The following is a 13858-nucleotide window of genomic DNA, read 5'->3' on the forward strand; positions in this document are numbered from 1 at the left end:
TAAACCATCTCATAACTGTTCTGTTTAACTAAAAGAAGCCTAAAATGATAAATGCTACAAATAAACACATTATATAAACAAATCTTTATTCAAAGAAAAGAAAAAAACAAAAAGTAGCTAAAATCATATAAAAATGTAAAATAAAGCAGGATAAAATCAATGGGATCATAAATAAGCAGAAAAAATAAAACAGAATTACACTTTTATTAGTGTAAAGAAAGACGAGGGGAAGCTGCTGCTCGTTCTTAAATGTCTTCGTGTTTATTATCCTGCAGCTCGAGTACAAAAAGTGTCTTTTCTCTCTCACCTACATGATTCACAAACAGACAAAACACTGAAGGACCTGACTGAATGTGTCGTTGTACAGCAAGCTGTCAGGCGTCTGGGATAAATGCAACTGAACATGAAGCTATGAAAGCATGGCGGTGGCGCGAGGGGAGTAAATACATTACGATGAAGGCGTTTCATGCACCTGAAGGCTGGAAACTGAAGCCATACAGCTGTTTGAGCCACTGCAGCTGCTGCTCAGAGCTCACCGGTCTAAGGGCGCTGACAGAAGGCACAGACAGCTGTACGGGTGAAGGCTCTGTGGCACTTGGTGTCCCCCTGCTGGTCACAAGAGCACACTGCACTCCTCGTGGATTCATTAATGTGTGTGCGTTTGTTTATGCGGTGGCCACGGCAAACACGCTGACCACACAGTACATGGTGCGGTTTTCCCACCTCACCGTGCAGCTCCCTACAGACACGAAAAACCAATGAAAAAACGTCTACAGCCGCACATCGAGGAGGGGAACAACACCCCAAAATCAACACATACCGTCCATGGCAGTGTCCCAGTAGCAGGAGTTGGCTGTGTGGAGGCCGGCACCCGTTTTCTGCATCACAGCACACGTCACTGTGCACAAACAAAGTCACAAGAATTAGTTTTAAAGCGTCTCTTTATGTTTCTCTCAGCATTTAGTGTCTGGTTTCATTATTTTACCCCACGAGGACAAAAGATTTTTAAAAACATCTCTGGATCAGCTGATTTTTTTCCTCTACAGTAACTGTTTTATGTAAAAAAAAAAAACAAAAAAAACCCAAAACTGTTTCCATGTGGTACAGGGCCCCCTGGTGGGCTGGTATTGCAGAAATTTGTGAAATTACTCACAGTACAGTACAGTTAGATATTTATATAAACATATTAGTTTATATATATATATATATATATATATATATATATATATGTATTGCAATGTAGTTTTTATCTGAGTGGCAGCTGGATCACACATTGGCCTCAACACTTTAACAGTTTAAAGCCAACAGTCTGAGATTTTTATGTTTTTTGAGTTAAATCTTCAAGTGAATCGATCCCCCTCCTCTATTTTTAGAAGAGATTAGAGGTTGATGAGAGTGAAGATTTAAGATTGGCTGGGCCCCCTGGGACTTTGTTTTTAAGTGACAATTCATAGGAGGGCAAACATAAGAGCGTGAAAAGGTTAACTCTAAATGTAACAAATACACACCGATGTACTTGTACGGCTTCCCCTGTTTGACGAGCTGCGTGAGGCAGCGCTCCACGATGTTCGCCGTCCACTTGTTCACCTGACTCTGGCTGTAGTCTCCGCCGCCCACGACGTTCTCAATGCACTGACACAAACACAGAGAAACGGCATCACAGCGCTCAGAGTCATGTGTTAGTCAGCCGGTGTTGCTGGCGCCCGAGGAGACTGAGACAAAGAGGCACTGAGTGCAGCTTGCTTCTGAAGGTTTTTCAGAGGTTTTAAGGATATTTTTTTATTATCTTGAATTTTCCCAGGAGCACAGCAAACTACGCAAGCTTAGCAATGAAACACAAATCAAAAAGCTTTAAATTATGTGCAAAAATGAATGACGCGTAAAAGTTACATTTAAAAATAAGAGTGTATTTGAGCTATTTACATGGCTAGATTTAATTATTATTTATATCAAACGAAATCGTTTACTTCACAATCGAAGCATCTCTCTATAAAAACCTGCTGTTGAAACTTATATTTTTATGACTTAATACTTGGGAAAAATGTTAAATGTGCTTTTGTTTTACTCCCCAAAGAACAAAATCAGTGTTTGTTTAATAAAGACCTAAAAAACATGACGACACTGTGGCGCAAAATGTGTTAAGACATTAAAGGGATTTATAACGCTGCATATAAAAGTAAACCTTACTTCTTTGACTATGGTGTCAGCTTCTTCTGCATTGAATGAGCCCTAAAATAGAGAAAGCAGATCCTCATGTCATAATAAAGATAACATGACAGGACTTTAGTTAAATAAACATACGTTTATGGAAAAATGCTAAAGTGACCCATAGGATCACTTTAGCAACACTTTTTAGCAACAGATATAACGTTATTGGAGCACGTAAACGTTTATTTTTAACAGCACATTAAGCAGTTAAAGCAACAGCAGCTTATTTTGAATATTATAAATTATATTTATTGATTTTAGGACGTTTGCATTAAAAAAAATCGCCGCTATCACTGGGAGTGGCTAGCTAGCTCATTTCTGCTGTCACTGGTGAAAACGGTGAATTCGGATCAGGACTAACCTCGCTTCCGTTATGAAATTCCTCCATTCCTCCTGTCATCTGACACCGGCTAGGGCTGCTTTTTTTTTCTTACTGACAGAAGAAAAAACAAAGCCAGAAAAACCTTTTGTTCACAGATAAAGCGACAGGAGCTCTTAGGGACTTCCGGAGGAGCTGTCAGCGGAGTCAACGACGCACGAAAAGAGCGATCCGAACCCGGAGGGAGTAGCGGCGCTTAGCTGACCGCTGACCCCTAATGGAGGCTCAGTGAAATACAGCCTTGAGACAGAAATACAGACTGCCTAAATTAAAAATGTACATGCTTGACAAGGTACAGCAGATTGAATTTGGAAGAATGTGAATGCTGTCAGGATGCTTCAAAGACAAGAACCTAAAGAAATCTACTTCCCTATGATGCAGAGACGAAGAATGGACATGGCTAATTAGAAGAAGCAGAAACATAAGTATGAGGGTAATAAGCCTACTTTCACTACCACATGATGAATTTTGGTTCCAGATTTAGTGTTATCCACAAGGTTTACATATATGGAGAGAATATACGTGGACATGTGGAGATATGTGGACAGGATTGTATTGCTAGGATTAAAATGAATGAAATATCGTTTTTTGTTTCTTGTTGTAGTTGTAGTTGAGAAAGTTTGCTTCATGTGTTAAGTTATTGATTGAATTTGGGTACCAAAATAATCAGCTTCCTGTCTCTGCAGTGCTAATATCAAATTTTCTCACTGGGCCCCATTGCAGCTTTGAATCAGCGACACCGACCCCCTCATTCAAAACAAGTAGATGGCAGGCAGATAAAACTATAAGAGTTCCTCTTTCTGATTTACCAGCTATTATTATATGTATTGTATTAATATAAATGAAGTTTTGTTGGCACACTCATAACACATAATCCACAATTTATCAACCGCTGCAATAATCTAATAACAGATGCAAATTAAACATAATAAAATTCATATCCATCTATCATTTCAGTTCTGGTCTTTGTGTTTGTCATTTCACAGGCTGTTGATTGCGAGTCTGTGAGGAACTTTGAACTAGGGTTACCCGCACTTCGCGGACTACGTGGGGCGGGTACTCTGAAGTGCGAGTGCATTCTGCTGCTGATACATACTTTAGGTTTCTGAACATTAAACTTGTTGCTGCCTTTCATAGTGTGTAACTTGAAGGCCCTGAGTACTTTCTCCCACACTGAAAACACTGGGATGATAAAATTATTTGAGCATTACCTAATAAGACTGATTCAGGACAGACAATTAGGTATTTTAAACATTTCTAGCAGTCCTTCACAAACAGGGAACAGTCTGTCTATTCTCTCCATCTGTCAGCTGCTGGCTCTTCCTCTTCTTCTTCCTCACACACTGCTGAGTTTGTCCTGGTGGATCATCAGGGGTGCAAAGCCTCACAGATGATGTGCAGCAGAGCATCAGAGAAAAAGAAAAAGAGAGAGAGTGCAGGACAGACAGACAGGTGACAGTCTCAGGTGTACACACTGCTACAAACAGAAGGATTTAGTGTTTGTGTTATTACGAGTGCTAAACAAGAAGAGTTCACAGAGGGTACAGTGGAAACATGTGTGACTCCATCTTTCTTTCAGCTTAACGAGTGAACCGTCAGCTCGTTCAAACACACGTTAAAGTCCGTTTGGCTCGACACCACCGAACAGAGGCAGCAATATAACATAGCTAACATTAACAGTGCAGTGAATCCTGCTTGTGCCGTGATATTCAGGACTGCAAACCGAGCAGCATCATTGACTTTCAGCTTGTTGTGTTTGTGGATATATGACTGACTTTAATTATCCATAAAATCATCACATTCTCTGTAAGAGTAAGGTCGACTCTTGCACGACGTATATTTAAAGTAAAGGCTTTAAAACCAAGTTAACGCTGAAAGTACAAACATCACAAATGTCACATAACTTTGCCGACATGTGGCCAACAGTAATGTTTTAATGTTCTTCATTAATAAGCATTCGCACATAAGTGACATAATATTCAGTACTTACTTTTAAGAGTTTAGTCTTCGGCTGCTCCGCTTCAGCCATCCGCATTTTTTTTACGGAAAAAATATCCACACCCACCGCCGCACTATGAATTGTGGGATATGTGGGGCCACAAAGTCTACAGCCTTCAAATTTGGGGAAATGAAGGGCGCATTTGTCGATGCATTTGGAGTACACTTTGAATAGGGACACCCTTTGTCGTGTCACTGTGACGTAATCGGTCTACAAATGTGCACTACGAAGCGTGCGGTCGCTGAATTGGGACACAGCTAACATGTCTTGAAGTTCTCCAGAAGCCTGGTAATGAACTAATCATTTGATTCAGGTGTGTTGACCAAGGGTGAGAACCTGCAGGACACCAGCCCTTGAGGCCTGGAGTTCGACACCCCTGCATAGAGTAAGCAGTGCTAAAATATAAAATCTCCATCCATCCTTTTCAATGTTGCGAGCCTATCCCAGCTGTCTTAGGGTGAGAGGCAGGGTACACCCTGGACAGGTTACCTATCCGTCACAGGGCTAGGATATAGACACAGACAACCATTTGCACTCACATTCACACCAAAGGGCAATTTTAGAGTTTCCAATTAACCTATCATGACTAAATGCAAGTCTTTGGAATGTGGGAGGACCTATACCAGAAATAGACCGCAAGCCAGTTATTCTTGTACATAGGAAGAGAAGATAACATGTAATTCTTATTTCATATGTAAGCATTGACCACACATTTTCAGCCAGTTCTCCAATGTGGAGAACTAGCATCTCCAACGTTGCTTGCCAGACTGTTTGTCCATGGAGAAAGGCAAGGTAAACCCTGGAGGGGTCTCCAGTCTATCACGGGGTAATACAGAGACAGGCGACCATTCACACACAACATTCTACAATAGCCTAGCCCCACTAACTGCATGTCATTGAACTCTGGGAGGAAGCTGAAGAGAGCCTGGAGAGAACCCATGCAAACACTACAGAGAAGGTACCAGCTGGTAGAATCAAACTCAAATCCTTCCTGTGAGGCAACAGTGCTTACGATGCACCGCTGTGCTGCCCCCATGTCAAAGTTAGTGTATCAATTTAAAATAAATAAGGAAACAGCGACTTACCCTGGCAATTCATTTCTCTTTAGTGTAATCCCGATTATGTACAAGAGCAAGCCATTTTTGTTTTCCCAAATTTACCAGACTATCTTCAGATTTACGAGTCAGCATAGCAACAATCAGCAGCTGTACCAAAACAAAAGTGTTATGTTGTTGTTTTTGTTAATGAAGCGTTACTTAACACAATCTCACCTATATATTGGTTTAATGCTGATTTGTTAATTATCCCACCATGGAGACATCATGGGAGAGATTAGAAAGGAGCATGCTCACCACTCCCTTTCTTTAATGATCATGAAATGTAGTAGACCAAATTCTGGATTTTGAAAGTCAGATGTTTTCCCATTTAGACAGAATTTTAATCCATGCAGTTCATGTCCTCTTTTTTTTTGCACTTATATAATGAGCCAGATGTTTTCTGTGGGTGATGCTGGACTGTTGGCAGTTCATATTGGCACTTGTGGGGATTGGTACCAACCTTAGCTCTTTCATGAAATAGCAGGCGTTAAAGTTATAATATAGATCCTTTAGATCAGGGGTGTCCCGCAAAAAATTTAGCAGCTGTGCAGTGTCTGTGCCATCAGTGTTCGGATCGCATGCGATGGAGTAAAAATCAAAAGCACAGCTTTATCAGACAGTTGCAGTTTAATGTTGGCTGACAAGTCTTCAATGCGTCGCACAACTGTATTTCTGGACATGCTGACGTTGTTGAAGTCCTGCACTTTTTCCGGGCACATTATTTCAGTGAATTTAACGAGGCCATGTTTTATGAGGTTTGCCATGTCTTGCGATGAGTTGGGCGACCTTATAGCTGGCTATTGTAGCCTCTTCCTGGACCTTTTGAGCATGAAAAAAATACTGTTGCTGACCCCGCAGGAGAGCTACCCTTTGCTTTAATTTCTGCTTTCGCTCAGCACCAGTGTAGGATGCATAGGCCTGATGTTTGGTTTCATAATGACGTCATACATTATAGTCTTTCATAACTGCCATAGTTTCAGTGCAGATCAAACAGACACATGTCCCCTTGAATTCTTTGAAGAAATATTCACTCTCCCACCGTGTCTGAAATTTTCTGCATTCACTTTCTACCTTTCGCTTCTTTGGTTCTCCTATGTTTAGTAACTTGGGGTAAATTTCTTCTGTGATTGTCCTTTTTGGTGGAGCTAGTGCCTTGATCAACAGTAGCTCCCCCTGGTGTTAAAACTAAGAAGTGCAATACACCCAATACCCTCATCATGAAATTAATTAATTAATATCCAACTGTGAACTCCATAAATGAAAAACAAAGAAACAACCACAGTCAAGTTATCATCATGAGTACTGTAGGAGCACCTTGTTGATGGATTAATTTAGAATTTCACATATTCTTGTGCCATTGTGCACCTGTTTACAGGTTGAGTGACTCTACATTGTCTTGGGTTAACATAGGTCATCCTGCACACAGAGACAGACAGAGAGGCAGACAGGTGTGTCTCTCAGACGGTGCAGAGGCATTCAACTATCAACTGAACTATGTATAATAAAACAATATAAAACAGTCAATTGACAAACAGTGGCAATTTGGATTATCCAATTAACCTATCCCCACAAGCTGCATGTCTTTGGACGGTGGGAGGAAGCCGGAGTACCCGGAGAGAACCCACGCAAACACGGGGAGAACATGCAAACTCCACACAGAAAGATCCCGGAAACACAAGACCTTCACAATAAAACAGGAACTGGAATATTACACAGGAGTGGGGGAAAGGCAGCCAAGAAGGAGCAAGGGAACACAAGGGCAGACATGACAAATGGGGAAACATTATGGAACAAAACAAGGAAGGGAAAATCAGGCACAAGAACTCAAAACTATATGAACACAGATACACAGAGGGAAACACAGGAGCAAAGACACAGGGAAAACTAACAACCAAAAAACCTAGGGACTAGGACTAACAAGGTGGCCTCAAATTATAATACAAAATGACAAAACATTAAAAACTGAAACCGCTGGGTCATAAGACCCAGGATCGTGACAAGAAGTAAAGTTAGCCTAATGGAAAATTAGAAACAGTGTTGAAGAAACATTTTCATTCATTTTCAGGATCCATGTGGAGGTTAAAATCACCCACAATTGTTTTATCTGTACTGAACAAAGAAAATGCACAAACTTAATAACACTGCCCAACTGGGATGATTTAGAAACCCAGTGACATTACAGTTTTTTCTGAATGCTTAAACCCCAACTGTGATTCTTATAGCACAATTTCTAAAACTATTAATACTTATAGCAAAACCACTCACTGAGTTTGCGAAACTAAAAGCACAAACACTGCTTGCCATTTTGTAACACACACTCTGCAAACCTGTAGCTACAATCCACTGCACAGCACTCTTTTTGCAGAACTGTAAACACAACTCACTGCTTTACACTCAATTTCCAAATGATCAACACACTCCTAACAAAACTATACACATTTATGGCCATTATTTACACTATTTTGCCAACTGTCTGGCACACTGTCACATGTGAAAACTGTTTTAGATAATTAGTTCACTTTCCAATCAGCCTAAGCACTGTAATACAGGTAAGCTCTGTGTGTGGAGTACAATGGAGGGAGCAAGAAGAGTGAGAATTAGAGGAGACCGAGGAAGAGGACGTGGAGGTGAAGCAGTAGGACAAAGAGGACGACAAGGAGGTGAAGTTAGAGGAAGAGGACAAGGAGGTGAAGTTAGAGGAAGAGGACAAGGAGGAGTAAGAGGAGGACGAGGAGGGGGAGGAGGAAGGGTAAGAAGAGTAAGAAATAGAATTACTGATGACATCAGCTCTACATTAGTGGACCATGTAATCAACCATGGAATGACCCTGAGGGAAGCTGGCCAACGGGTTCAGCCTAACTTGAGCTGCTACACTGTAGCAGGCATCATAAGGACATTTCGAAATGAGAATCGGTTAGTACAGTCACTTTGCACTAAGATTTGTAGCACTGCCATATGCTGATGGCAAACACAACAATACCATAGATGTAAAAATACTGAAATTGTTACTTTACAGAATTGCTAGACGACCAAATGCTGGGGGCAGAGGAAGAATGTTCACTGCAGACCAAGAAACCCATATAGTCAATATGATGATTGCAAATAATTCCATTAGACTACGCGAAATTCAGCAGCACATAATTGAGGATGATACCACCTTCCAAAACATAAAAAATGTGAGCATTTCTGTATTAGGTCGTGTACTTGCCCGCAACAGAATCCGAATGAAACAAATCTACAGAGTACCTTTTGAAAGAAACAGTGAACGTGTAAAACAGCTGCGATATGACTATGTGCAGGTAAGCTATAGTATCATTGGTACTGAATTTGGAAGTGCATACTGTAGTGCTGTGCATGTGCCTGCTGTGCTGAATTTGTTTTGTCTTGTCTAGAGAGTGATGGAGCTAGAGGCAGATGCCATGGGTCATGAGCAGATTTTTGTGGATGAGGCTGGTTTCCACCTCACAAAGACAAGGAGACGTGGCAGGAACATTATTGGACACTGTGCCATAATCAATGTCCCAGGACAATGTGGTGGTAACATAACTATGTGTGTTGTTCACCACCATGCAACCCTGGGCCCATATAACACTGCACACATTATTACATTCCTGGACACCTTTGACATGCTCACCAATGTTCAGAGACCAGAGCAGACCAAATACGTCATCATATGGGACAATGTTAGTTTCCATAGATCTGCTTCGGTCCGCAACTGGTTTACAGATCACCCACTCTTCACTGTACTCAACCTCCCCCCATACTCTCCATTCTTGAACCCAATTGAAGAGTTCTTCTCTGCCTGGCGCTGGAAGGTCTATGACCGTCATCCCCATCAACGTATAGCCCTTTTACAGGCAATGGAGGAGGCATGTGGGGATATTGACCAGGCATCATGTCGGGCCTGGATTCGCCATTCCAGGAGATATTTTTCCCGGTGCCTTGGACTCGAGGACATTGCATTTGATGTTGACGAAATTTTGTGGCCGGACCCAGAGAGACGACACGATGTAGACTGATTTCTTTTTTTTCCTCAGTGAAATTACTGTTTTGTTTGGACTTGGGAATAAACACTTGTGTTTGTTTTGATGTGTGTAAATAAACACCAGTACTTGAAGTTTGGATCCCTCCATGTTTACAGACCTATGACAAAAGTATGAGCTCAGACTGACATAGCCTACTTTGTGCACAGAGAAAGCAAAAGCCAGATGTGTTTTTTATTCATACCATCAGTGTTTAGTTGGTGCATTGTGTGCTTATTAATATGATGGCTTGTGTTAACTGTTGGATACGAAAATACCATTTTTACAAGGGTGTGGAGAGTTAAGCAAGGGTTATTCGCTTTTGCAAGAAAACTACAATATTTTGCTGATTGGGTGAAGAGTTTTCTTATTTGTGTGTAGAGTTTTGCAAAAATAGCCAATAGTTACAAAAAATGTGCTTAAGCCATCAGAAAAAACTGTAAATGAAAAATCACACCAACCCCTGTGGTGTGGGTTCTGTTACCGTGGAGGGACTAGTTTCATTGGTTTTGTTCCACTGGTTTCGCTCCTTAGAGTGAAGGATGCAAACCAGTAAGTTGATCTGAATGATTGCTTTAATCCTGTAATGAATGATTTCTATCCTGAAGAAAGTGGCCATCCATACGAAATTGGGAGCGACTGAATAGTTTCTGAGTACTCAAACAAAAGGTTCTCAGCTCACTTGAACACTTGAGATCTCTTGTTTTCAAGCTGTTGTGGCAGCATGTGTCCAAACCCCTACAGACTTACTATATTTAATGTCAAATTTATTAGTCATTATAATTTTAGACTTGTAGAGGGTAATCAGGCCTCGATCCCAAAAGCCCTATGGATTGTACCTCTCTGAACAAGGCATACTGACTATCCTTCAGTATTTTTAATGAAACTGCAGGGATACCGATGGCTGGTGCTTTAACCAGCTGTTGAGTGTTCTATACCTCCAGCTGGACAAAGCAGTGCATTTGCTGCATGGCAGTGCTGTAGATGACAGGCTTCTACTCCTTTACCAGGAGCATGTGGCCTAATTTGCCTATCTTGAATTCACAGTGGTCATCCCTTCCCTCATGGTTATCATACTTTGCTTTACTGCAGCTAAGGTCTGATCATTGATAGAGGCATTACTATACTGTTTTGTGCACAGGAAAATGGAAGGCAGAGGATTAAATGGAAAAGCAAGCTTTAACTGTGTGGTCGCGAATTTTGAAGCCATCCTGATAACCTTCTCCCACCAACGATGTGGAGATCCAACCTCTTTAAATCCAATTAAAATCAAGACACTGAAAAAGATGCTCTGGACAAGAGTATAATTCTTGGAACAGAGTTTAATACACTGAATCATATGAACAGCAGGAAAAATACATACAGACATTTAGCAAGAGAATTACATAGCAGAAAGCAAGCAAAGCAAAACCCTGGGGTATACAGCCTTAAGCACAGACAGCAGAGCAACACAGAGACGGACAGAGAATAACAGCAGAGGGGAAAAAAGTGCTGGGGGTGTCCTCTGGTCCTCTAATATATCCTCTAATATAACCAGTATCCCCGCCCCCTGCTGCTGAGTAACTTTTCCACCCGTTCAAACACAGCTACAGGGGTCAGGTAGCTGCCAAGGTTTTGGCCAAAGGCCAGTCAGGACTCTGACTACCCCTTGCTCTGGCTTATCACAATAGGTCATGACATGGTCAAACATCACACATTAATCCTAATTATTAAATCTTACACAGCAAGTGGCACAATCTTATAATATATAATCTTATAACTACTTTGCTTAAGACACTTCAGTGTAGTTCAAAGTATGTGTGTGTGTGTGTGTGTAGGTGTGTGTGTGTGTGTGTGTGTGTGTGTGTGTGTGTGTGTGTGTGTGTGATTATATCGTATGATGTTTTATCGTGATGTGTTCAGGATCTCTGTTACAATGTTACTGTTTTGGTTGTGATGCATGAACAACGTTGAGCGTGTATTAGGGAAGGTTAGTTACCGGAGAGTAAATTATTCAGGAGAACTCTCCCCTTACATTAACTGCCCTGTAACTGTACCACCTTAATAAACCTCGGTGAAGCAAAATGTCTTGTGCTTAAGACTCTACATGAAAGTTAAAATATATATGTTCAGTGCACATAGATATATAGTGTATATAGTTACGTAGTTATACATATCATACAAAAATCCACTAAAACTGTAAATAATAAGTTCCAAAAAGTAAATAAGGTAACAGAAGTGCAAAATTATGAAAGGTTTACAGCACTGAAAAAGGAAACACAAGGAGCCAGACAGGTGCAAAGAATCAGGACAATCGGGGTGACACTAAATTAAAAGTTATCATTCGAAATCACCAAGTAAAATAATAAACAACTCAATATTACCAAAACTAAGACTCATAATCTATAAGAATAATGAAACCATAAAATCAAGGATCCCAAAACACAATGGATAAAAACCAAAACTTTAACAGCATTAAACTTTAAAAATAACCGTTTAAATTGTAAAACAGCAAACCAGAAAAGTTTGTGAACAGGAATCTAGGCTAAAAATATTAAGGAAGAATTCATAACAGGAATCAAACACCAAAACAAGGGGTCATGACAGAATGCACCATTAATTTGCTTTTAGAAGGGTTATTTATTTATTTATTTAATGTATTTGTAATTTTATTTATTTATTTATTTGCTTCTGTACAACCCTGAAAGAACCTTGAACTTTGGTCTGAGGTCTTTGAGAAACTAAATGTAACGGTCTGACTCCAAAAGGCAAAGAGTCAGCAGAGTAACCTGAGTCCTCAATACAATAACTAACAAATTGTCCTTCGCGTAGTTCCTTCCATTGGACATCAGTTGAGCCTTTGCCACTCACCTGAGTGAGTGGCAAAGTCTTAATACTGTCCCAGAATTAAGACTTTCTGTAGCCACAGCAAGGGTTGTGTATTCTGGGGCTGTTGCTGAAGGATCTTTAAACCTGACCATATTTGCAGGGGACAAATCTCTCAGTGCCTTTTTATAGTGGCAGAAGATCAGAAACAGAAAAAAGCCTGGAAAACAAACAAGTTTTAGACAGAGTTTAAGCTTCAAAATGTGGTTTATTGGAGAGGCATTATTTCACAGTTTTTAAGACACACAAATTGAATCTATTACTAGAGACTTCTTTATGTTTTGGAGGCATTTCAATTCTTACAAGAAGTTAATGGGATTATGTTTAATTAATTTAATTAATTACTAAACTGTAGTGGGTGTAGTGAACAATGACTCCAGACTGCATAAGATTAATACCTGGTTTGGTCTTGTGGTAAAACAGTAATGTCATTAGTTTATGCAAACTATTTCATATTTGTGTGTCAAAAGCAAATTTACAACACAATATAGTTGATTATATTTTATTAGATTGGCTGATTGATTGGCCTGTGCTTGGCTGTGCCTCTGCCTTTGTCCATGCCTTGGTTTATATTGCATGTTGTTCATCTCCCTCAGACATGTGATCGCCATTTTTTGCTGGGTGTTGGATGAACAACTTGTTATGTTTCTTCTTATTAAAGAAATTAAGGACATAAATTTACAAAGGATTTTTTAACAGAATGTTGGAATGGCAAACTTTATTGCTAAGGTTTCTCAGGACTTGCAGAGGTTTCTCAGGACCCCCTCTGCGAATTGCTACCTTATTGTGGTGGAAGGGTTTGTGTGTCCCGTGGATCCCAGGGGCTATGTTGGGCTTCTGCCCCCTGGTAGGATCTCCCATGGGAAAATGGTCCTGGGTGAGGGACCAGACAAAAAGTGATTCAGAAGAGCCCTATGAGAAAAACACCTAGGAAACAGTTCATCCTGCCCGGGATAGGGTTACCGGGACCCCGGCAATGGCACCTCTATGGCGGGGAAGGAGCCTGAGTTAGTGAGTGAGTTTGAGAGGTACCAGCTAGATATAGTCGGGCCCACCTCAACGCACGGCGTGGGCTCTGGAACCAGTCTCCTGGAGAGGGGCTGGATTCTGTCTCAGTCTAGAGTTGTCCCTGGTAAGAGGCGGCAGGCTGGGGTGGGTATTCTAGCATCTACTCAGCTTGCTGCCTGCCTGTTAGGGTTTCTCCCAGTGGACAAAAGGGTTTGTTCGCTGAGCCTTTGGATCGAGGAACAGGTCCTGTGCTTATGCGCCGAGTGGCAGTTCAGAGTAC

The 13858-nt window shown here is 40.9% G+C and overlaps 1 protein-coding gene across 2 annotated transcripts; it reads right to left on the reverse strand.

The window, feature by feature from the left end:
• Window positions 1–239: 239 nt before the first annotated feature.
• On the reverse strand, window positions 240–2738 carry LOC102792015 (dynein light chain Tctex-type 1-like). 2 transcript variants are annotated; one of them, XM_006800278.2, is made up of 5 exons: window positions 2570–2738; window positions 2188–2229; window positions 1509–1632; window positions 821–898; window positions 240–739 (listed from the first exon to the last, which is right to left on the reverse strand). In XM_006800278.2, exons 1-5 carry the CDS (start codon window positions 2606–2608, stop codon window positions 666–668), a joined length of 357 nt encoding a protein of 118 aa, XP_006800341.1. In that variant the 5' UTR covers window positions 2609–2738; the 3' UTR covers window positions 240–665. The 2 variants fall into 2 exon arrangements, with proteins under 2 accessions (XP_006800341.1, XP_035767708.1); XM_035911815.2 differs by lacking the exon at window positions 2188–2229.
• Window positions 2739–13858: the final 11120 nt, after the last annotated feature.

This window comes from Neolamprologus brichardi, chromosome 23 (assembly GCF_056152115.1).
Source record: "Neolamprologus brichardi isolate AB-2024 chromosome 23, ASM5615211v1, whole genome shotgun sequence".
NCBI classification, from domain to species: domain Eukaryota; kingdom Metazoa; phylum Chordata; class Actinopteri; order Cichliformes; family Cichlidae; genus Neolamprologus; species Neolamprologus brichardi.

Excerpts from the sequence above, each read along its gene's own strand:
- LOC102792015 (XM_006800278.2), bottom strand. The coding sequence starts at position 2,608 with ATGACAGGAGGAATGGAGGAATTTCATAACGGAAGCGAG. Across the intron at positions 2,230-2,569 it reads AATTTCATAACGGAAGCGAG|GGCTCATTCAATGCAGAAGA; the intron begins GTTAGTCCTGAT and ends TCTCTATTTTAG. Across the intron at positions 1,633-2,187 it reads CTGACACCATAGTCAAAGAA|TGCATTGAGAACGTCGTGGG; the intron begins GTAAGGTTTACT and ends TGTTTGTGTCAG.